General features: G+C 32.6%; 1 protein-coding gene across 5 annotated transcripts; it reads right to left on the bottom strand.

Moving 5' to 3' along the window:
• Positions 1 to 300: 300 nt before the first annotated feature.
• On the bottom strand, positions 301 to 26,291 carry LOC139519917 (hemicentin-1-like). Of its 5 annotated transcripts, none has more exons than XM_071312224.1 (18): positions 26,124 to 26,291; positions 24,346 to 24,489; positions 21,700 to 21,861; positions 20,919 to 21,019; positions 20,527 to 20,668; positions 19,853 to 20,119; positions 19,111 to 19,395; positions 16,294 to 16,566; positions 13,701 to 13,976; positions 12,459 to 12,728; positions 11,657 to 11,911; positions 10,806 to 10,892; positions 9,809 to 9,914; positions 6,868 to 6,971; positions 3,526 to 3,553; positions 2,143 to 2,195; positions 560 to 656; positions 301 to 493 (listed from the first exon to the last, which is right to left on the bottom strand). In XM_071312224.1, the coding sequence occupies exons 1-18, from the start codon at positions 26,182 to 26,184 to the stop codon at positions 454 to 456; spliced, it is 2,751 nt and encodes a 916-aa protein (XP_071168325.1). In that variant the 5' UTR covers positions 26,185 to 26,291; the 3' UTR covers positions 301 to 453. The 5 variants fall into 5 exon arrangements, with proteins under 5 accessions (XP_071168325.1, XP_071168326.1, XP_071168327.1 ...); XM_071312225.1 differs by having other exon boundaries at positions 301 to 556; positions 623 to 656; XM_071312226.1 differs by having other exon boundaries at positions 301 to 565; positions 2,127 to 2,195.
• Positions 26,292 to 26,493: the final 202 nt, after the last annotated feature.

Here is a 26,493-nt window from a genome sequence, read left to right as displayed (position 1 = left end):
TTAACTGAAAAACTTTTTTTTTAATAATGGATATGATGATGCTTCTGGTGCATGGTCAATAAACACTAAACATACTGGTTTACGTGACTTCATGTATTATTTTCATTGTTTTCTTCCACAGTTGTATTTCTATTTTTTATTTTCTTGTGTATTGTCTATTGCAATTGTGTGAAAATCAATGTACTGATTATGCCTATAATGGGACCTCTATTGGAAATATTTTTTTTAAATTTAATTTATCTTATCTGATATCGACATTGTATATTTATGTAATAGTTAAAGGACATTATTACATCAAGATCAAAAGGTAATGTACTTTATTGTGGAAGCTGTCGACTACTAATTCCAAATAAAATTGATTTCGAAAAGTTGCTTTGTAATCCGGGAACTGAACCCGGTGAACTGTTGTCATATATGTTGGGTATACAATTGTTGTATGTCCAACAAGACAATTCAGCTTTCATTCCGTGTAAACGATTCGAAATTATTACAGGTAATGCTGGTGACTGTGGAGTTAGATGGTACTGCACACAAGTAACTAGAATCTAAATTATTACAGGTAATGCTGGTGACTGTGGAGTTAGATGGTACAGCACACAAATAACTAGAATCTAAATTATTAGACGGTTGAAACTTGCTGTAGCCTACACTGGAACCTGTCAAGTAGAAAGCATTAAATTTTCCATTAATAACAACACAAAACGCAAAAAAATAAAAACCACAGTTTTAGGTATAAAACATGATACAGCAATACATTTGTGTATTAAAGACTTCAATCAAAAGTATCATCTTAAATTAAAAGTAAAAGTCAACATACATTTTTATGTGGCCAGTCAAGTTCAAATATCAGAAGACATTTATCTGCCTTACAACTTTAAAACATACATGGTTTTGTTTAACAAAATTTGAAAAAAAAACTTAGTGCATAATACTCTTATGACCATAGAAAATGATTAGGCGTTAGTTGTATTAAAGATTTATTAGAAGCGTAATAAAATAAAAATATGCCTGTGTGTTGTACTGCTAATGCGTGACACATATGTCGACAAATGAACAAAATACAGATGTCAAATTTACATTCTCAATAATGTTCTCTGGTTCTCATAATTAGTGCTTGCAATCAAATCTTAAAAATTCTAAAGTATCAAAATAATTTTAAACAATAAAACTAAAATGTGAAATATTATTAGTTACATAGTGTGTTAGTTACCTAATACGATATATACGGGGTCATTAAATTTCATATGGGGTGTGAGTGATGGTCAAACCCCATATGGAATTTTCTGACCCCGTATATATCGTATTTAGTCACTAGCACACTATGTAACGAATTTATCTTACCGACTATCTTTATTTGTTGACTCATAAGACAATAGTTGTCTCATTTGTAATCATACCACATAATCTTATTTCTATATTAAAATGTTCAAGTTGAATTTTAAGAACCTACTTCCATTGGTCTGCACAAAAAAAAATAATGCCATCAATAAAAATTTAATTTCAACAACCTTGATATAACAATATTAAACAGAACTTTCAATACATTTACAGCGGATTCCATTGAGTGTGTAGCGAAAGGTAATATCTTTGGTTAGCTTGCTTGTTAGCTGAACCGTGAAGTCATTATTAGGTCAGGTATACTACCCGCCTTTCGAAGTAGCATAGTCCAACATACAGATTAATAGGTTTTCTGTCGGACTAGTCTATTCTTAAAGTAGGGTAGTTTACCTAACTTAACAATGACTTCACGGTTCAGCTAACAAGCAAGCTAACCAAAGATATTACCTTTTGCTACACACTCAATGGAATCTGCTGTAAATAATCAAATAGTGCCAAATTCATAGCTCCACTACTACCCGAGTATTGAAATAAGACTCGTCTACCTACCAAACTAATATGGAGTTTACACGGTCTCCACGCGGACGGTTTTAACAAATCATATTCTTAGAAATGTATAGGAGGTAAGATAAATATATGTATATACATGAACTATTTGTATCAAATACACTGAGATAAAAATAAGGTATGATGCAAATGAGACAATTATCTACCAAAGTTTAAATTAGGTGGATGTAAGCAATTACAGGCAACCATACGGTTTTTAGGGGATAGTAGAAAAACTTAACAAATATGCTATCTTACCACCACTTGGTTCTCTGGGGTCATCAGTTGAGTGAGGCTCCTCAACAGTGTTGCTAAAGATATAAAAATATTCATTGAAATTTGTCACATTCCCCGTTTCCATTCTCTATTCTTATTATACATCTTTCAAATATTTCGCTTGATGTGTTCCCAATGAATGTACGTTAAGAAAAGCAATTTGCACGCATTTACATAATAAAGTGATTTATTCGTTTACATCAGAGATATTGATATCAAGAGCTGACTTGCACATTCCTTTCCTTCATAGAGGAATGCTGATTTTTGAAAAGCTGTTGAAGGGTTCCAAGTGGTAGAATAAAGTCATCACTTTGAATCACCGACGCCATCAAAAGCTAGTTGACCAGTATAGAATGTCTGTGTCTCAGATGATCATGAATATGATCAGCAATCATGTCCTTCTAACTTCGACTTAGACGCCACTATAGATGAGACTTGTGACCGGATTTGTATTTGCATGTACAACTCTATCGGGGTTTTTGATTGGGTTCGTGATGCTCAGTTTTCTATTATTGGTGTTTAGTATTTGTTCGTCTTTTTCCCCCATCGTGTTGTCAGTTCAAGTTATGAGTTTTAAATGTCCCTTTGGTATCTCCCGTCTCTTAAAAAAATTATTTCAATACAGAACATTTTACTATAGTATGATTCCGTGTATAATGAGAAATAAGGTATGACATTAACCCCCTTTGTATGGTATTATAATTAATAAGCAATAACAGTACGATTGCAGTCCTTGAAATATGTCTTTCAATGAAAATATTGCTGTAATATCCTATTTTTTTTTTTATATAATCTGTAATCAATTTGAAAATTTTGTGCACAACTTTGCTAGTTACTTTTTGTTCTGACGTTGCGGAACAATTTACGGGAACACAAGCCATGCAATAGTAGTATGAGAGAGGATATGCATTATCTACCTACAGATAAAATCCAAAGATACACATGTGAGTGAGAACTCTACGATGCCTTGATTTCCAGCTATTTGTTTTGTTGTAGTCATGTTTTTTCGTTTTTATTACAGAAATTATTTTGCGTTTCCTTTGTACATTTTGTTCTTCGACTAATAGTTAAATAATCTACTGATATCAATAAATGTATTTTTTAGGAAAATAATACACCTGGACAGTTGTCGTTGGTTTATCATTTTATAAATTTGGCGTGAAGGGAGATCAATTGAGGTTCAGTGACACATGCATATCGTTCTAGAATGACAGACATCCTCTATATATGGTATTGTTGATTTTGTTTGAGGTTTCATTTTCCACAAATCATTTGACAAATATCACTGATGATATTTGTAACTAGCTTTCCATTTCTCAATATAAGTGTACATAAAGATGTTTACAGAAACAATACCTTCCTTACCCGTCTTCTGTAATTTCAGAATACACGCCTGTAATAAAAGAGTACAGATTTATCTTAGAAATAACACACCAACTTGTCTTTTTTTATATCTTTAAACATTGAATAGAATTCAGTGGTAAATATAATAGAAAAGCACCGAACATATTTGATGGAACTTATTCATAATTACTATAACATTAACATCACATATGGCCCGAGAACACAGTTATTTCGTAACTTCCATTTCTTTAAGACAATAAATTCAAATTGAAAAAAATCGCACCTGCTCTATCTCAAAAAGATTTTTACAGTGTAGTGTACTACTAGTGGGACACTCAATATCAAAAGTATAGAATCTTCTACCAGCTTTAACTCAAAATATTGACAATTCTGTGTTAAGGGGGTCATAAATTCAGTTTGACAGCTTCAGACGTAATTACAATTTGACTTTTTTTTTACCTGGATCAAATTACTACTTAACATAAAGATACAGCACTCAAATTTTTTTTAACATGTAATTTCATCCCCCTTCTTTTAAAATATTCATGCATTAAATATCAAGAAATAAATTGGGAAAGTGTATCAAAAATAAATTGCAAGCTATACACTGTTTACACAAGGGACTAAAATTTATAAACCGTTTACACTGGGGACTATACAATCATTATACACCGTTTACACTAGGGACTATGAGTTATACACTTTTTTTTTTATATACTAGAGACAACGAAAACCAAAGGACGATAACTGTGTCCTTTGACCATGGAAAGTTGCAACCTAGTTTATGAAGTCAAATCTTCCACCTTTTCTTTAGTATGTTTAATATTCCAATATTTTATGGTAACATTAAACGTTTTTATGCTAGATTATATCTCTTTGATGTTGACATGTGCATTTCTATTTTTAAATATTTTAAACCACTCTATTGTATTTTTAAAACAAAGGCGATATGTACGAAATAATATTCCATAATTCAAAGGCAAACTGTCAACGCCACCACAAAGACAACTAAAAGGAAACAAAACTCTACAAATCGCCAACAGAGAAACTAAAAACTTTGCAACACGACCCCATAAAAGACGGTGGGGATATTATTGTCTCCGGAAGGGTAAGCAGATCCACCATGTGTAAGATCCATCGTTTCTATCGTATATATATAAAAAGTAAAGAAACAAAAAGTTCGAATCTCAATGAATATCTAAAACGAAATGCCATTTGTAAGGAGACTTCGTTTTGAATTTTCCTTTGATATAGATATTTTTGATAACTTAGTTTTGAATTTCCTAACAAACGACAAAAGCAAAAGAGCAAACACATCGAACAAACGGTATACAACTGTCATATTCCTGACTTGGTACAGGTTTTCCTTTATTAAGAAATGGTGGATTAAACCTGGTTTCTAACTTGCTAAACCTTTTACGACAGTCGAGTAAAATTTAATCATATTGACGACAAATTAAGAACAAAACAAACAGACGTTATATTAGTATGTGAAAATGTCAAAATTTGGGGTACAGCAGTCAAAACGGTGTTATTATCTTAAAAAACGAACAACTATACATGGCAATTGGAAAACTAAAATCATCATGTCGTAGATCCTTGTTTTGAATTGTTCTTTTTCGTAATTTCAAAGTTAATATAAAAGAGAAGATGTGGTATGATTGCCAATGAGACAATTCTATACAAGAGTACAAAATGACACAGAAATTAACAACTATAGGTAACCGTACGGTCTTCAACAATGAGCAAAGCCCATACCGCATAGTTAGCTATAAAAGGCCCCGAAATGACAATCTGTAAAACAATTCAAACGAGAAAACTAACGGCCTTATTTATATAAACAAGAGGCTGTCACAACGACAGCAAACCGGATTTATTAACATTTATTTGTGTCCTGGCAATATCACAAGAACCATTACTGATGAATGGTGAAAGTGAAAATCGTCAATATCAAATTTGACCTCCATTTTGTCATCAGTATCAACATATTAAAATTTGAAAAGCTTAGATTGAAAGGTTCATGAGTAAATGCAACAACGTGAATGGAAACGCCATTTTACGATCTTTCAAGAACCATAACTCCTGAACGGTAAAAGTCAAAATCGTCATTATTGAACTTGACCTATATTTTGTCATCAGTAACATCATATTAAAATTTCAAAAGCTTTGGTTCAATGGTTCATGAGAAAATGCACGGACACGACGGGAAACACCATTTTTCAATCTTTCAAGAACCATAACTCCCGAACGGTAAAAGTAAAAATCGTCATTATTCAACTTGACCTCAATTCTGTCATCAGTAACAACATATTAAAATTTGGGAAGCTTTGGTAAAACAGTTCATGCGTAAATGCACAAACACGACTGGAAACTCCATTTTTCAATCTTTCAAGAACCATAACTCCTGAACGGTGAGAGTCAAAATCGCCATTATTGAACTTGACCTTCGTATAGTTGTCAGTAATAACATATTAAAATTTTAAAAGCTTTGGTTGAACGGTTCATGAGTTAATGCACGGACAACATTTGATTGCCGACAGCCCACCCGCCCGCCCGACCGCCCGCCCGCCGTACATCCCCAAATCAATAACCGACATTTTTGTCACAAAAATCCGGTTAAAAATGAAAGAAAAACAAATATGTAACACATAAAACAAACGACAACCACTGAATTACATGCTCCTGACTTGGGACTGGCACATACTTACATAATGTGGTGGGGTTAAACATGTTAGCGGGATCCCAACCCTCCCCCTAACCTAGGACAGTGGTATAATGGGTACAACATAAGATTATCTCAAATAATTCTGGTTTATCTCAGATTAACTAAGATTTTCTCAGCTTAATACTAATTCGTGAAAATCCTAGTTTTCTCAGAAATAAATAAAAATTCATTTTCTGGATAAAATACCGGCTTATCTCAGAAAAATAAGAAAATCTAGGTTTTTCTGTAAGAACTTCAATTAAAACTAATTTATGTTCAAATGAACTGCACGTCTGCACCATTTATATAGATACTTCTAGATTATGTCAATTAAACTAGGATTTTATCAAATAAACATCGATTATCTCTCAATTTTTCATTGAGCTAAACTTAATTGGGATTATCGCGGAAATTTTAAGATAACCCCGTTTTTCTCTGAAATTATAGAAAACCTTTCAAAGAAGATTAATCATGGTATTCTAAATTTTGAATACTGTCAAGCTTTGGTTTAATCAGTTCAATAGAGAAATGTAGTATAATCATGATAATGTAAGACGACACCTACAGCGATTTAAGCAAAATGTCTTTGATAATCTTTATCCCAACACTTCATGAGAGAATTTAATCATCTAACATTATAACCCAGAAAAAAACTGTACCTTGAGATGGTGATATTGAGCTGACATCGGTATCGAGAATTTCATTATACTCATTTCCTGGTTGAATGTCCGTTGCCTGTTGGTTAATTGGTCCCTTTATTTGTCTACAATTGAGTTAAACTGTTCTGAAGATCATAAATCACCCTTTTGAAGTGTTACTAGTTATTTATCATTGTCAAAATCACATAATAATACAATGCGTGATACAATCATAATGCGTCATAGCACTTTAATGGATAGGAATAATTATTGTTTAAAATCCTAGAATATAAAACATTTTAAAAAAAGACACTATAATTGAACATATGAAGTATGTTTACAAGCTTACATAACTTAATTTGCTGCCATAAATGGCTTGCGCACCCACATTTTGTCACTATACGGAAACTATGAACAGAAGAGGGACGAAAGATACCAAAGGGACAGTCAAACTCATAAATCTAAAACAAACTGACAACGCCATGGCTAAAAATGAAAAAGACAAACAGAAAAACAATAGTACACATGACACAACATAGAAAACTAAAGAATAAACAACACGAACCCCACCAAAAACTAGGGGTGATCTCAGGTGCTCCGGAAGGGTAAGCAGATCCTGCTCCACATGTGGCACCCGTCGTGTTGCTTATGTGATTACAAATCCGGTAAATAGTCTAATTCGGTAGGTCACATTCATGAAAGGGAAAGAGATTGTAGTTACGACGTAAGGAACATATCCGATATCATTTGTGAAACGGTTATTCCATAACGGTCAACCAACTCGTGATGGCGTCCGTAAAATTTACGAAGGGATGATTTCAACTTCACCATTTGGAACAGCTGTCACATAAGTTTGAGGTTTAGCTAGCTATTTTCTTCAGTAAATGTCTGTACCTAGTGTTAAACACATGACATTTGATTTCTACGCACGTTCCATAGCAGATAAAGTTCAACCTTTGATTTTGTCAGGTTTTATTGACTTCCCTTTTTCCATATACCTCGGAGTTCGGTATTTTTGTTATTTTTTTCCCCGAAAGTTGTCAATTATTTAAATATCCTGTTTAGTTTGCATTCAATTCCAAAGAAAATCAAAAGTGAAAGTTCACAGTTCTTAAATAAAAAAAGCATTATTTGTCAAAATCATGTTCACTGATTTGACTCATATTAAAATATATATTAAATATAATAAAATTATCATATTCCATATATAAACTCATCATAGATACCAGGACTAAATTTAGTATATACGCCAGACGCGCGTTTCGTCTACAAAAGACTCATCAGTGACGCTCGAATCCAAAAAAGTCAAAAAGGCCAAATAAAGGACGTATAACACGCTACAACATAGATCCAAATCCTCTAAAGTCTATACTAAACAATAACGATGCAAGGACTCGATGATATGTCTTAGTATTTTGCTTGTAGTTTACGCATCGTTGTAAATATAACGGAATTTGATGATGATGTCGTACAAAGTGAGAGGTTTAGCGCTATTAAATCAGGTTTAATCCACCATTTTCTACATTTGAAAATGTCTGTACCAAGTCAGGAATATGACAGTTGTTGTCCATTCGTTTTTGATGCGTTTTGTCATTTGATTAGGGACTTTCCGATTTGATTTTCCTCTGAATTCAGTATTTTTGTGATTTTACTTTTTAATGTCTTTAACGCCACCTTTCTAAACAATGAAAACTACATGTTACGATTTTCATGAGTTTGAAGCGCTTATCTGGATTAATTTTCATCAGGAACGCTCTAAACTGAATATTTGAAAGCCAAGGACATAAACAGTTAGAGAGCTATATAACCATTGAGGGACAACCTCCAAAACCTGCCGACGATCATATTACTCGATATAAAAGTACAGATAGATATGAACAGATAGCGAACACTACCAATTTGTTTTTCTAAGTCCGTTTGATTTCATATTCTAAGCTTATTTTGATAAAACTGTACCAAACTGGCTTCGAAAAGCGAATATCAATTCACTATTTCACTTCCATTAAGAAGAAGAAGAAGATGCTTTATTTCCATAAAATGGGCTCACAAGGAGCATAATATAATATCATTGTAATATAATATTCTTTTACAAATATAATAAATAAAGGCAACAGTAGTATACCGCTGTCCAAAACTCATAAATCCATGGACAAAAAACAAAATCGGGGTAACAAACTAAAACCGAGGGAAACGCATTAAATATAAGAGGAGAACAACGACACAACACTAAAATGTAACACACACAGAAACGGACCAATCATCAGACAAAATCCCACGAGAATAACAAATATAACATAACAACACATAGTTACAAACACAAATAAGAAACAACAGTTTTCACATATTAGTATATATATAAAACCTTTGTCTCAGGCACACCTCTGGAAAGTAACAAAAAAGAATACTGTGAGTAGGCTAAAGATATCTAGCTGAACTGCAAAAGGCACCAAGGGACGGTGCTATATGGCATGGTGGGTGCATATTAAAATGTGTATCGGGACATTAATGATATGGTAAGATATGGTAAGAAGTTGCACATAAATGGTATGTCATTCATGATTGAACCATGCTATATTTTAAATCCTTTTTAATAAATTTCGTAGTATATGGACATTTATTTAACCCTTTTAAACATTATTTCTGTCATTAGTTGAATATGATCAAGACAAGTCTGTATTATAGTGCATTCTTATAGAAAAAGAATGTAAGTTGTAAATAGCTTCTGGTGAAATAAGATTAGTACCGTTAACACTATTGTTTAAGAAATTATGTTAATTGTCTTTCTTTAATTGTTAAACACATTATCATTTTAACAGGAGTTGTGTGTCTTGCTTTCTTTGGAAATAGTTTGTGCGAACCCTTAACCTTTACTTAATAGTGGTAGCACTAATAAATGTCCGCCTTCAACCTTTGATACCTGATTACCAAATATACTTTCAATAGGTTATCTTAATTTATTTACCGTTGTCCTTTGATTGTATACACTATGATAAAGGAAACTGCAATTGCTACAACAACAAATATCCCACCACCAATTCCAACATAGATGAAGATCGACTGTCTGGAATCTAAAACGTTTAATGTTTCTTTATGTACATTGAACCTGCAAAATCTAGTTGAACATTGCTGCACATTTCTATACTTCGTGTATTTAGACACAAGGAGGCTTGTTTATAGAATCAAAATGGCATACAATTATTCGGAATAGTAGGCATGTTATGCTCCACTAATGGCATAACTTTGATGCTCTACTAGTAAGATTTTTTTTTATAAAAATAAGGTACAAGCAATCTCTTAAAATTTTATAGTTGCAACCTAAGACAAGTTCAATTACATTTTTTGTACCTGAAAATTTATACAGATCCAAATTATAAATCATGTTTAGACTCGATATATTGACTACTGGAGAGTGAATAAAGGAGAAACGAAAGATAACAAAAGGGATGTTCAAAATCATAAGTCGAAAACAAAGTGACAGTATCACGGGATAAAAGAAAAGTTACCAAAAGACAAGCAACATTATACAAAGCACAAAATGGAAAACGAAAAAAACAACCCTGAGCAGCACGGACCATACTAAAAAACGGGGCTGGTCTCAGGTGCTTTGGGTGTGTAAGGAGATGCTGCTTTGCATATAACACCCATCGTGTTACTTCTATAAAATATATCGAGAACCTTTCTGTCTTTCGATCCATCATTAGTCTGGAGTTATCAACCAGCAGAAAGACAGTGGAATATTTTGTTTTCGCAAAAGCTTATGCAATTATATTCGACACCACCTTCTTATGTTGTTAACATTATTGGTGTGTTAGGTACGGTTAGCTTTTAAAATTCAGCTTTATAACGCGGAATTAAAAAATTTATCTTTATTTTACTGTATTGGTGATATTGTGATTACACTTTCACATATATTTAGTATAAAATGTGTGTTAATATTTTCTATGTTCTGTCTAAATTACCCGAGTTAATTTGCGACAAATTAATTGAACTTCCTCCAGTTCCGTTTTCAAAAGTAACAGTCGTTGTATCTTCTTGGATGTGTCCACCTGTAATAAAGAAAAGCGTAGTAATCTTTGCAAAAAAACGTTTTATGCGCTGTTGCTTTCGATAAAGTCCCTTTGTATAACGTTTTGCACACATGTGTGTCAGAGTGTTTGGTAAAAGACCGACTTCAGGTATATAAGATATTAAATCGGATATCAAGTCTTGTATAAAAATTGATCTTATCTCCTATACATTTCTAGGAATATGATTGGTTAAAAGCAACCGCGTGGAGACCGTGTAAATACCAAATTAGGGTTCTATTTTAGGATAGTAGGCGGGGCTTATATCAATACACGGTTAGTAGTGGTGTTACGTCCCTTTATAAAAACATTACCGTGTTGAGGAAAAATCATAAAGGTTTAAACAGACGATGAAATTGATGATGAACGATTGGAATAAATTCATGAAACACATAATACCTACGGCATTGAAGACTTGATAACTTTTATAGGTCATTAGTATAAATATCACATGTTAAGATAGCCGGTAAGATAAATTCGTTACATAGTGTGCTAATGACTTAATATGATATGGGGTCAGTTAATTCCATATGGAATTATATCGTATTAGCTCACTAGCACACTACGTAACTAATAATATTCATATCGTTCCGATTGAAAGCATCGTTAAAAATCAAGGACATGTGCAAGAGTTACTTGTAATCAGCTATTCTGCTTCTAGATGTTGTTGAGTTGCCTTTGTAATATTTGTTTTTTGTAGTTGAACCGAACTAAATATAGGACTTTTGGAGACATATAATACTTACATGGTATTGAAAGGTTAAATCCATCTTCATCTGTAGAACCTATTCCGTTGGTTACAATGCACGTATAGTAACCCGAGTCTCCACACGAAAGAGCCTTAAAATAATGCACATCTTTCCGAGAAAAAATATTATTGTTTTTACTCCAAGTTATGTTTGGAAAAGGATACCCATCTGCTTCACAAACAATTTGTAATGTGTCTCCTTCTTCCAAGATTAGCTTGTTTTTTGGGGAGAAAAAGGAAATAGTTGCAGAATCTAAAATGTAATAGAGAACATCAATCAATTAGATATTTGAAACAAAAGCACACATAGTAATTTTAAATAAAATATGAATATAAAAACAATTGTCACCAATTATGATAAATTTCAAATAAAAATGTGTAGCTTCGTCCGGTGTGCTTGTCTTCATTTATCCCGTTGAAACTGCATAAATATGTTATGAATAAAATATACATTCATTTCATTAACAAAGACAACAAATACGAATGGAATAGATGCCAAACATATATAAAACAGAAGACCATAACAAAAACATGTAGTAATAATATCATGATTTAATTTATACGTTTGTTTTAAAATCATTATTTCAAGGCATTTTAAAGCAGAAACATGGTAGTAAGATTCTGCTTTAATAATTAATGCGAAGTCTAGAGATATGTGCTTTTTAACGAAACCACAAAATGAAAATCAGGCAAAGTTTGAATAATATGCTGTGTAAATGTGATGAAATTGTACGAGGTTCGAATAACTAGCAATATGTTATAAAGTTGTTTCATATTTGTTTTATAAAAGCAGATCTTACAGTAGACAAGGAGTGATAATCTAGCAAATCCTTGTAAAGTCATAGATTGTATCTCATTTTCAGCTGTACACAAGTAAGTTCCACTCATATCTCTATGAGCGGCTCCAAGCTCAAGATTATTATCTGCCACATGATTTCCGTCAGGCTTTTGCCATTTGTATGAACACACAGGATTGCATGTTGCAGAGCATGTGATATTTTCTATGGTTTCATTCTCACTCACACTTATGCTGTTCAAGGGGAGAATTTCGACTGATAGCCCAGGTCCATCTGTAAAATAAACCCACAGTTTTTTAAGATAATAGTTTGTTCGTTAAAAAAGATATCGATTTCCGTGGAGGGAGAGATATACTTTTGATTGCGATTGACTTACAAAATGCTGTTTCCGTGTTTGCTGCATTTATTAACCCACAATCTGGTACATTACTGTCACAAGTTCAATAAATATGATGCTTAATATACAAATATATACAAATCATATATAACAACACCGTTTTAAAAACACATTTGATTAGTTAGTCAATATAAACTAACAATAGACAAATTAAATGATAACCTGAGTTGGTTAGCACATGGACAGGAATATAGTATGAACAAAGGCAACAGTAGTAATGCATAAATCGTTTGAGAAAATAACCAATCCGGGTAACAAACTAAAACTTAGGGAAATAGTTATCAAAGGTACCAGGATTATAACATATCAAATATAAGAGGAGAACAACGACACAACAGAAACACTAAAATGCAACACACACAGAAAGGAACTATATATGATAGAAACTGCCATGTTCCTGACTTGGTACAGGAAATTTCAAGAAAAAAATGGTGGGTTGAACCTGGTTTTGTGGCTAGTCAAACCTCGCGCTAAAATAACAACATTACATGACAGCTGGACTACATTACAAATAAATGCAAGAATAAGAGATCTCTAAAATCCAGTGTACATGTATATACTTATCTTTAATGACTAATTTTACTGGTAACCTTGAGCATGAATCATAACCACTTGCACTATTTTACGGTAGATCGATCGGTGAAGAGTTATGACGATTAAAAAGCATATCTTATATTCTTTTTAATTTGTTTCAACCATAAATGAATATGAGTTATAGGTGAAATACAACAGGTGGAAGTGTTACTCTACAAACGGAGTTATCAAACTACGATGCAAGATGTATCTACATACAATTTGAAGTTAATACTGTTAACAAATGTATTACAATTTCAGATTTTTTAACTTACGTGTTACAGTCAGGTGAATTTCTTCAAAATGTCCCTCACCGATACCATTATTAACATGGCAGAAATATATACCACCCTTCATGCGTGAAATGTTTACAAACGTCAAAGATTCAAAGTCCACTATGCTTTTCAGGGATGATGTGTCGTTTTTCCCCATGTAACTCCAAGTTATGTTAGGTGATGGATAGCCACCTGCTTTACAGACTAGTGTTATTTGAGATTCTTCCATCACACTTACACTTTTGGATGGTAGGATCGAAGTGATAAATGGACTATCTGCAAAATGGAATGGTAAAACGTGAATAAATATCATTTTCAAAGTGTCCTCCACCCAAGACCCTTTACTCGTGTCATTAACGACAATAAACTAGCTACTTCACAAAATAATATTTCAGGACATGTTAAACAATTTCAAAGCCGATATGTTTCAACTACTTCCATCCCCTATCCCATTAAAAGGGGGACATAGTTAATATTTTATTTACCGATTTTTATTTGTTCTCATACTCTTTATTTTGTCAAGCGTCACTGTCATATGGCACTTAACGCAACGGGCTTATACTTTGGACGCTTATATTCTTTAGAATTGTTTGTCTGCACATTATGTTATACTGAATACTCAAACATTCACTTGCCACTCGACTGGGTCTATGTACACTATATATTGCAATGTAATTTGCAAAACCCAGAATGTTGTATACCTCCTTCAGTGTCGATGTGGCATGCAGTATGTTGGCGAGACAGAGCAGCCATTTAACAAACGCATGAATGGTCATCGAAGTGACTACACTTGCAAGCCCGACCTACCCGTAAGTCGTCATTTGAGATCACCTGGACACACACAAGCTGATCTCAAAAACCTTACCATCACAATCATAGACCACAACGAGGGTTGGTCGAAGGTCGACAGAGTCGCTCGGGAAAGATTTTGGATAAGAAAGTTACGGACAGTTTCCCCAGAGGGCATAAATGAAAAAACATAGAACGAGTCCTTCATTTTCCTGTGACCACCTGTTTCAAACAACGCCGGATTTAGTACTGGCTTTACAGTTCGAAATTTTTTTTTAAAAATAACAGTTTAAATTACAGGTTTCCATTTATTCGGGATGATGTATAAGTACGTTGCCACGTTCAATTATTTTACCTCATTATATAAAACTTATTTTTCCAATCATTATTAGACTGCTATTCGTTTGGGAGGCTTAAATATGTAGTTTCTGTTGTAATTGCCCTACCGTTGTCTAATTTATACCATCCTGGATCGGTTAGGACATTCTTGATCTTTTTGTTTGAGGACTGCCCTCAATGCAGTCATAACATCTCAACTGTCACAACCTTTGGAAATCTAGAGTTGTGCCAGTTCACAACGAAAATAACTACTTTCATTTGGCATATCTTAGTAATCTTTGCGCCGTGTTTTTAAATTTTAAAATTGTATCAGCGTCTGTGGTGTTCGCTTTAATTGTATAAATTCAAGATTTAGAAAAAAGTATCTCAGTTTGAATATATTGACATGATTCATTTGACATCGTGCTATTATTGATAAAGGATATCTGTTATCCGAAATATCTAATATTTGTTTATTTTATAGTTATTTAATGGTGATGTTGTACCCTTTTTGACTTGTTATATATTATATTTTGTAGTGTACAGAATCATATTACATGATCCATCGCCCTGTAAGATTGATCGTTGACTATTTATTCAGTCATTTTATATATATATATATATATATATATATATGTTAAAAGATAGCATTTTTATGTTTGACTGTGAAATCTTTCGCGAAGGTATGACAAAAACGTTTTGTGTAATACTCTTGTTCGCTCCTTTTAATCTTATAGATACAAATATTTTGGATAAGAATTTTTGACTCTTAGAATAAAGATCAACATTTGTTATCCTTTATTATGTTGCGTGTAAGATAGTAAATAGATATAAAATTTTCGCATTCGTATATTTATATATCGTCTGTAAAAAATGTTGTAAGAACTGGCCTATATTTTTATTAATTTATTTTTTAACATTAACTTCAGCATTTACTTTGTAACAGAAATCAACTGCTTTAACTATGCTGGTCTTTTGACCAGTTGGACTTTTTATCATATATATACATATATACAATATATAGCAAAAGTAAATAAATACGGTGTACAGAATGTATATACTAGTATTACATTTTTTATTTTCTTTTTTTATGATTAAGACAAATGAGTGAGGTTTTCATCTTCTTTTAATTGCTTGGAGTCAGATATTGGATTCTTATTATACGTCATCAGCTGTATTCACTGTTCAATTTGTATTCATACCATGACATTAATTGGTTAATCTTAAATACTAGTATAATTATGTATTCATATTATATAATTGATCAGTTTGATTTTCTATTTTGTAGACTGTCGTTACGCAGCGGTGTTGCCGTGTCATGATGATATCAGAACTAAAATTATTTCATTTTGTTTGATAATATAATCATGCTGGCGAGCTATTCGTAGGCAACAATTTCTTTTTTTGATTTCATATATTTCAATACTACTAAATATTCGTTTATTGTAACAAATTACACACAATATAGCGAATGTTACATACTTACAATGAATAATTAGATCTATCCTAGCATAGGCTACATGGTTATCTAAACCAATACTGGTCGAAGCTGAACAAGTATATGTGCCGTTCATATTCCTTTTGGCATTACCTAGACTGAGTTCAGCACCAGCTATTAATGTCCCAGATGGAGTTTGCCAGTTGAAAGCACAACCAGGATTACAATTAGCACTGCATAAAACAGTTGGAATGGCTGAGTTTTCTATTGTAATAATTGAATTTGATGTCGTAGATAGCTTTATAGATGAACCAGGAGCGTCTGAAATGAAAAAAAAATATAAAAGCAGAGTTAAATTATGAAAATTTTACGATGATAATAAGAAGCATGGGTGCGAAAGTGTATGAGAAATAATCAAAATGTAATGCCATTAACTTTTAAGCATACCCATTTTAATGGACAGGTGCATCTAATTGTGGCAATTGTATACATGTTTGTTCAAAACCTCTACCTAACCTGACCCAGTAGTGTAACAGTACAACATTAATAGACCAAGCTATTAAAAAATCACTGAAAAAGACTTAACTCATTGAAATTAGACCATGAGACTAATAACAAAAACGACTAGCAACATATTTCAACAAAATGCAACGCTAAAATATCAAATCAGTACATATGCAATAGATTTATTTCAAAAACATCATTGGTAAGTAATGTTTAAAACTAGATAGTGATGTATGTCAGTAACTCACTACTTTCAATAGTCCAGATAAAATTATATTCAATGATCGAGCTAACTACAATATTATATCTAAAAGAACAATAAGTTAACATGAATTGTATGTGTGTGTGCTAGCTTCATGAACAGCATTGCCATATAACTAGGACCCTGTGCTAACTTTTCAAATATCCATGTGAATACAACTGATTCAAAAATGTCTGCCAAGTATCTTTTCCTGGATACTTACTCAAATGGACGACTTCATACAAAAATCTATGATAATTGCGATGACTTCTATTTCACAGACAGTTGGTAATTAGTATGTACTTTCGAACTTATTCTTTGAATAAAGAAGGTATGTGGTGTAGTTTACAACACACACAATATGTTTGACAGTCGCATAAAGTTCCGTTATTTTTACAACGATGCGTGAACAAAACAGACATAATCGGTAAACTAGTCAAAATATGGTTACAGCAGTCATCATTGTGTTACAATCTCAAGACATACAAAAACATATACAAAAAATACAAAAAGCAACTATCAAATTAAAAAACACATTCCTTGTTTCGCGTGTTGGGCGTCAGAAAATGCAAACGTCACAAAAATAATAATTTTGTCGTTCAATGTCTATTCAAGACAATTATAATTTCACACATGGAGAATGGTGGTATGCAGGGTTATAAAATCAAAAGTTATGTTAGAATTAATTACAGAAATAGACCTAGATTAAAAATTATCCAGCAGTTCTTTAGAATTTTGAAGAATCCATAAATGGTTAATACTACTACGTGAATGAAATAATTTTGTCGTTTGTCGTTCAAAGTATTATCAAATTTATAACAGAACAATAACATAATGACATATAATGTTTTGTAGGGAAGTAAGGGTAGAGGGTATTTGATTATGAATTACCAATCCTATATGTTTGAAAAACCCAATATATCAAAGAAACTTCTTTATTAGCAATGCCCTCGACGAGCTCTTCATAAAATGGTCGCTTCGAGGGTCGGAAGTCGTGGTTTGTAACAAAGACCGTGTAAACCAAAGACTGAAATCGGTATTTGCGGCTATTTTTATAGAGTATGGTTTGCAATCAGAATAATAATCCCGGTTAGGTTGAGATGACGACTATCATACAAGTGAGAGGTTTAGCTAGCTGTAAAACAAGGCTTAATCCATCATTTTCTACATAGGAAAATGCCTGTACCGAGTCAGGAGTATGACAGTTGTTGTCTATTCGTTAGATGTGATTGAGCTTTTGATTTTGCCATTTGATAAGGGACTTCCCGTTTTGAATTTTTCTCAGAGTTCTGTACTTTTGTGATTTTATTTTTCTCTGCGATCAGTTACCAAGCACGTTAAATATCCGTAATAGTTTGTACACAGCAGAGATTATATGCGGATATCGCCCTATTTTCCTGTTTTTCATATTTTAAAGTTTACTTTTGAAAAAATGTGGAGATCGCCTCGGCTCTTAAAAGAAAATAACATTAGAGAATGTTCGTGCGTCCAAGGATTTACCTTCACGATCCAACTTGAACATGCAAAAGCCAAGGATGTATAAACACTTATTTGGTGAAGCAATTCTGTGTTGGTATGTAATATCATTGACATATTCATATTAACAATCTCAAACTTCTTCAATGCTTATTAAATTATAAGCCTGGTACCTTAGATAATTAATTGTAGACGAAACGTGCGTTAGGCGTACACAATTGTTTAAAATTCATAGGTAAAAGAAAGAAAAAATACCGGTCTCCAAAGAGAATTCACATCGGAAAGTCCTTTATCAAAGGGTAAAATATCTCAAAACACTTCAAACGATCACTGTTCCTTAAGATTTCAAAGTACAGATACGGAACGCTATGGATTGTCTACCCAATGATCAAAGTTAGAATACATTATAATAAGCTGTATTTGATATAACCTATAGAAGTTTTGGGTCCTCGAGGCCTACAACTTCGTACTTTATTTGGCCTTTTGATTTCTTGGATTTGAGCTTCACTGATCAGTTTTTTGTAAACGGTACGAGCGTCTCGCGTACAAAATTGAAATCCTGGTTAATATAAAGATTATATCTTCAAAGTTTTTATTGTCGAATAAAACGGTGAACGTTTCACAATATATTATTATGAACTTACATAAAACATCAATGGTGACATTTTTGTTGTCCGTCTTTGTTAATATCTGTCCAGACGTCAATTCCAGTAAAGTGGTGACGTGGCATGTATATATACCAGCTTCCTGGCGACTAATTTCATTGAAATACAAACTAAAACCTGAAACTCTAAAAGATATTGATTCAATCTTTGTCCAGTGAACTTGATCCCAATTCGGAGACGGGTTACTAGATATGTTGCAACGAATATGAAGATTAGAGTTTTCTAGGGGACTGTATTCACCGAAAGACTGAATATGTGGAGGTGCTAAAAAGAAGAAGATCAAACACAGATGAAAATAAGATCTTCCACGGTACATACTTCACAGCTATCCTTCATTTCGGTTTTCTGACCACTTTGCTGGAGACTTTAAAAAATATCAGATGCTGCTTATGATACAGAATATGATGATTTGGTTTTGATACAACTGTAATACATGTATTTTACTGTAGAATTGAACGCAAATTTATTCAAAAGGAAATAAAGTAACATTCACATTTTGCATGAGGCGTTGAATTCTTGTTTACAAATGTTATCGTCACTTTCATATGTGCATGAAAATTTTATATATCTACAGTTTTTTTAATACAATTAAATCTGTTATCATAATGTTTTGAATCTTAGAAATAAAAAACAAATAAATAAATCGACATATTTAGTCTGTAAGATGGGTTTCATTAACAAGAGACATAAAGCAGTATTTTCAATAACTTGATAAACTTACTGAGAACTTGTACCATAACTGTTACAGGGATCGATTCACCAGCATCATTTGACGCTGTGCATTTGTAGTTAAGTCCATGACCGACTGTTACAAAGGAAATATTGTATGTTGGGGAGTATGACAAAATATTCCCCTTTTCATTTTCTCTAAACCATTTCCAGGAATTTATTATTTGTGGCACAGCACTGACAACATAGCACTCAAGTGTAACGGATTGTCCATCTATCGTTCTTATAGTTGGCTGACGGGCTGCAACAACTGGCTTTTCTGGAATAAAAGCAATTAAGAAATATTAATAATGATGGTAATTTCTAGAAGTGGGAATCAAAAGCGCTATGTTGAAACAAAAATGAGACTGCAACCCAACAACACGTTTCGTTTCTGTGGTAAGTAAATACATTCTGAAAAGTCCCACCACTCTTCTCACTTATAGAGTATTTATTTTTAAGGGAACTATCTTTAAATCAGATAATTTATTCTGCATCGCTATTTTATCGTGACAAAGACGGATAATTTTCTGTCCAAAATATGTCGTGATACTTTTATTAAAAAATTTAGCATGATAGCCAATGAGTAAACTATCTATACAGACAAAAACTAATTATATCTAAAAATGTCTATAGAATTATTGTGTATAATGCAAACAATTTGTTTGTATAGGAAATACAACTCACCCATCTGCAATGAAAACGATGCGTTTTTCTTAATATTACTGACAGCGCACATTTCTATAGCCTTCCCGGTTATAACACATGTATAGACACCACTGTTTTTCGGTATTAAAGCGTTTTCAGTTCCAATTACTTCTTCGTTCAACTTAAAATTAAAAAAAAAACAACTTTTTATTGTGAATAAATGATAATGATAATGATAATTACGAACAATATGAAGAATCTACGAAAGTTGTTATTGAATCAGTTGCAGTGTAAATTGATCTTAAGTTCTCAAAAATAATAATACATGCAGATGAACTAATTGAACATGTTATGATATTTATAAAGCGAACTTGCGACTAGCGAAATTATCATTTTGAATGCATTACTGGTTATCACATTAAGGTGCATACCGTCCATGTGTAATGTATTCCGCTATTCACATCAGCTACTGTACATGATAATTTATTCGTTTTGCTGTTGTATGTTATCGAAGGTGGCATTCTCAATCTATCTAAAAGACAAAATTATGTTCTATTATGCAGTAAGTCTATTTATCGAAATTTAATGCTGGAAATTGTATACTGATATATGTTGTATATACATATCGATTATATCTATTCCGCGAGTGTGACACTGATATGCGATATTTCCCCACTCGGTGAAGTTTAATTTAAAATCAGAGGATCGCTGAGCGTTTTATGATTATCATTTAATACATCTACTATCAATTATTCTCCTAACCCTTTTCTGTCAAACAGAGAAAAATAGAAGAACAACTCTATTAAGCTTTAAATTAAATGTATGCACGAAAGAACTTAACATGTTCAGTTTCCAGTGAAAGGGATTTTTTTTTGCAATTGTTACATTTTTTACTGCCAACAATGTCATTGCTATCGTTATGTAGCCTTTTGATCAACTTGATTTCTTTCTGAAAAAAAAAAACAGTGACGAAAACTTAACTTTATTGAAATGCAATATTTCCATCAAAATGTTCTTTTTTATAATACACTCCATCATAGACAAAAAATTTGGCACAGACAGCCAAAGAAATATGATACGAAAGGACATCAATATCGGTCAAAGTACCACATATCAAAAATATCTACTTTCATAACAAATTGTTTAAAATTGTACTGTTTACTGTCATGAAAAGTAAACATTTATTAGCACAGAATTCAATAAATAGCTTACTGTAAATTATCACATCAATGCTATCTTCTGCAATTCCAAGTAGGTAAGTCACAGTGCATTTATAGGTACCAGAATCTTCCTCTTTTAAACTTTTTAAGGTCATATTGCCATTGGAATTATGTCTGATTCGCCCTTCATATCCTGAACCGGGGGTCAATAAATCTACAATTATCAAAATGCTGTATCCATTTGTTTTTTATTGACAGTATAAAGCATATCCAATGAAATCATCAGGGGAAACTTCTCTCCTTCATAATGCGTAGATTGATATATTGACCTATGTTTTTTTCTCTTCAGCAAATGTTCTAACAAATTGAATGGCTTCTCCCTTTTCCTCCTCATCCTCGTCAAAAAAGGAGTTCACATTATGTTTAGTTCAAATATTGACACTGCGGGTTATATTTAAATTGTTTGTATGATGTTATTGTACAACACTGACATACAGTCAATATCCAAGTTTATTGACCCTATTGGATAAACCCGCATTTTCAAATGTCTTTCCAAACTTTCCAGTTTTCATGGTACCACACATTACACTGGCAAGGGATGAATCTATATAAAGTACAGGTAAATAAACTCATCATAGATACCAAGATTATAATTCATATTTACGCCAGACGCGCGTTTCGTCTAGAAAAGACTCATCAGTGACGCTCGAGCAGTTTGATTCTGCTCACACCAAACACATGTGTATCAGTATAACAACAATAAGTCATTACAAAAGTACAATTGTTTAGGCCGTACAAAAGACGACGTCAACCACAAACAACCGACTTATTCGAAGAGTAAATAAACTCGTCATAGAGATATAAAAGCCTTCGTACTTCAAAAATTCAAAAGTTTTGTAAAAAGTTAATTTATGAATATGACCATATTAATGATAATTCATGTCAGCACAGACACAAATTATGTCATATCACCTAAGTAATCACAAGTTTGGTAATCATGTTGAACCCATTTATCCCAGTGATCTTGAAATATAAAGTATATGATAAAAAGTAATATCTGTCACATATCTTGACGTACATTTGGAAATAAAAACAATAAAGTTTTTTTTTATAGGAAACTTTTCAACAAAAGAGATGATTTCAGTTTCCCAATTGTGAAATTTCCATTTATATGTAACAATATACCGACAGCACATAAAAATGGAGCATATATCACCCTCCCAGTTGATACGGTATGTTGAAAGACGTGCATGAAGTCAAACCATAAAATACGTTTGGTACAGGTCTTCCGCTGCCTCTTTTTTTTTTTAAATAGGAGCACTGTGGGTACTCTTTGCAACTTGGGTACTATGCCGTTACAGTACCAACACGTGCACGACGGGTTCTACCTATAGAGCAGAATCATCGTACTAAAACGGCGCATCAGACCATTTTGGTGAGGTTCCTATTGCTCAACCTTTAGGGGGAAGGGATATATTTGAATATTTGAAATTTTACGGACGCCATCACGAGTTGGTTGACCGTTATGGAATAACCGTTTCACAAATGATATCGGATATGTTACTTACGTCGTAACTGCAATCCCCTTCCCTTTCATGAATGTGACCTACCGAATTAGACTATTAACCGGATTTGTAATCACATAAGCAACACGACGGGTGCCACATGTGGAGCAGGATCTGCTTACCCTTCCGGAGCACCTGAGATCACCCCTAGTTTTTGGTGGGGTTCGTGTTGTTTATTCTTTAGTTTTCTATGTTGTGTCATGTGTACTATTGTTTTTCTGTTTGTCTTTTTCATTTTTAGCCATGGCGTTGTCAGTTTGTTTTAAATTTATGAGTTTGACTGTCCCTTTGGTATCTTTCGTCCCTCTTTTATGGGTATTCATCTATTCACTCGACTTTATCAAATACTTCGGGGTGATCTTACACTGACACACCGCGTCCTTGTGGGATAACTATTAATTACACCTTTTAAGTTTTATGTACGTTTGTAAACATACAACGAATTACCGCTCCAATTACGACAAGATGAGTTCGGTCGTCAATATCCTGGTTACTTTTTTTTTTTTTTTAATTTGTAATCGTTCTATTAGCAACTGTTGGAGCATTTAAAAAGAAATTGAAAAATATGTTCAGATAAACATATTTTGTTTTCCCAATTTGAAATAAATACTTCTTTTGCGAACAACCTTGCCATGACTCATTGCGCTTGAATGGTAAATCATTTATATACACGTAGCAAAAACATAATCATTCAAGGAAAAGGTATTAATTCAATCTAATAATAATGAATGGATATTTTGAAAGTAAATATATAAAGTATATAACTGTAATAATGATTGGATACTTCCAAAGTAAAAATATAAAGTATATAACTGTAATAATAAATAGATATTTTCAAACTGTGATAATATTGTGTATAAATGTGTGTATATGAATTTGATATGTGTGTATCTTATAATTGTAGTATGTATATATATATGAAGTATGATGAATAAAAATTAAAAAAAAACCAATCTAACAACCAATACTTTCCGTAATCATGATTTATTTGATACATTTATATAAACTTTTTCAAGTCTTTTCTTTTGATCGTTTGATGTGTATTATCCTTTGGTCTTGCTATTTGATTAGGGACCTTCCGTTTTGAAATTTCCTCGGTGTTCAGTATTTTTGTGATTTTACTTTTTTCTTACCAACAATTAAGACATGCGAAAGGACAGTCGTTGATGGAAGCTTTTCCCACATCACTACATTGGCGGAACCACTGTATTCCCATCCAAATGTTAAATCAACTCCAGAACACTCTGTTACATCATCTGGTCTTTTTATGAAATTACCTACGAAGAAAAATTAAATAAGATTGCAGATCAGTCTTTGAACGTTAGATATTATGTGGGAGCGCAAAAAACGATGCATTATTGGCTGAGCCATTAAGCATTCATCTTTTAATTTAGATAAATTGTTTGAAATTAAATTGGAATATTTTCCTTCAACGTAGAACGCTTATAGAAAATGACATGTTCGTCTCAATATCGAAAATGACCAACAGAATTATATCACAAAAAACATTATGGAGAAAAGCATAGTGTAGTGTATTATTTTTAATTGGAGCAAAAAAAGTTTTGATCGAATTAATTTAAGAAAATGACCGAGATTTTAATTTTCAATTTTCTAGATTCCTTATGAATCCATGTATGGTTAATGCGGCGCAAACTGATCTCTCCCAAAGAGGGAACTTAGAAATACTGTGACACTGTTTACTTGTGTAGTAGCATTAACGGAAGAGATCCTTTTGCGCCAACAATTGTCACAACTTTTTGTATCCAATGCTACGTTTGCGCCACATGTTTTGAAACTTCATGGTATCATTTGCGCCGATTGTGCCAATTAGAAAAAAAAATGACTTCCCTACTCCTTTATTCTGACTTCACTTGGAACCGGCAGTTTACACGGCAAATGTTTTCCTTTTCTGAAACATATCTTCTTCTAACTGCTGCTGCATTGATACTTCCCAATTCAATGTATATAATAGCTTCTAACTTCACTTTTTTGTAAAAAGACCCACAAACATTGAAGGTTGAAATGCATAACTTCACCAACAGTTCATGATGATTCCTAATAATAATAAAGCCCATACTCATGGTGGGAACAAAGCACTGTGTCATCAACATATGTGGCTAAAACATAACTTGCAAAAGCTTCTACATTCTTCGCTATTTATAAAATATTCAGCAAAGCACTTAGTTTTATTCTCTCTCTGTACATTGAATGCATTTTAAGTCATTTCTCCCCAGATGCTCATCATCATGGCGAAATATCTCCGAACATATGATACTTTTTAAACCAAATATAAGAATAAATATATATTAATCATTAATATTTATGATAGATATGTGTACAGGTAAATTGGCGCAAATGATACCCCTGAAAAACAGTAATTGGCGCAAATGATACCCCTGAAAAACTGCTGCCATTTTTTTGGTCAATCTAAAGGACAAGTCATTTATAGAACATGCAGTTGAGCCGACAATGCTGCGTTGTTTAAACATAGCCTTGAGAAGTTTAGGTTTCAAATACGAACAAGGTATAAGTATTCAAATTATTTGTTTATTGAAATATGAAATGAGGGCCCAGCCCACAAATGACTTGTGATTTGGCAATATATCATCTTTATTATGAAGGTTACATTTTGGTACATGGGATGATCCGAGTGTACATTTATTCTCAATTCTTTGAAAAGAAACACATAGTAACTAACTTTTAGGGGAGAGTTGTATCATTAGCACTCATACCACATCTTCTGATATATATTTTCATACAAACATATTTTTGAAGCCTTGTCCGAACATTTACACATTTTTTCCACCTGTCTTCGACAAGTGTGAACGCACTTATAGTTATAGAGAATATACGAGTATATCATACAAAATTAATCAAGCATTACAACTTCTACAGTGTTTTAAATTCATACCTTTAACTACAACGATACAAAGAACACAATAATTCCACACAACATGTATTTTTGACTTCATTGATAAATCAAACGCAGTTACAAAATGTCCTTTATTTCCACTTACAGTCGTTAATGTGTTTTAAGTATAAATGTACTACATGATTTAACTTTGTTAACGTAAAACGGATATTTTTTGGGGAAATTTACAGACACTAAAAATAGATTACAACAAAGTATTAAATTTTTTATTTTTTATTTGCAAAACAAACAAAAGCCAATTTTGGTTATGGTTAAATAACTATATCAATTGACTAAAATGTTTTTGACATGCAATGTGTAATGACTGGGCAGTTAAATTAAAAAAAAAAAAGATTTGTAAGATTCTTAC

Source organism: Mytilus edulis, chromosome 4 (genome assembly GCF_963676685.1).
Source record: "Mytilus edulis chromosome 4, xbMytEdul2.2, whole genome shotgun sequence".
NCBI lineage: Eukaryota > Metazoa > Mollusca > Bivalvia > Mytilida > Mytilidae > Mytilus > Mytilus edulis.
Note: the sequence above shows the minus strand (reverse complement) of the source record. Positions and strands in the feature narration are given on the sequence as shown.

What these genes read in the sequence shown, in the direction of transcription:
- LOC139519917 (XM_071312223.1), bottom strand. Translation starts at nt 26,184, where the DNA reads ATGAAGTCAAAAATACATGTTGTGTGGAATTATTGTGTTCTTTGTATC. An exon ending in CATTGATGTGATAATTTACA is followed by an intron (nt 21,020 to 21,699) that starts GTAAGCTATTTA and finishes TTTGTCTTTTAG; the next exon opens with ATAGATTGAGAATGCCACCT. An exon ending in ATCGTTTTCATTGCAGATGG is followed by an intron (nt 20,120 to 20,526) that starts GTGAGTTGTATT and finishes CTTTTATTCCAG; the next exon opens with AAAAGCCAGTTGTTGCAGCC.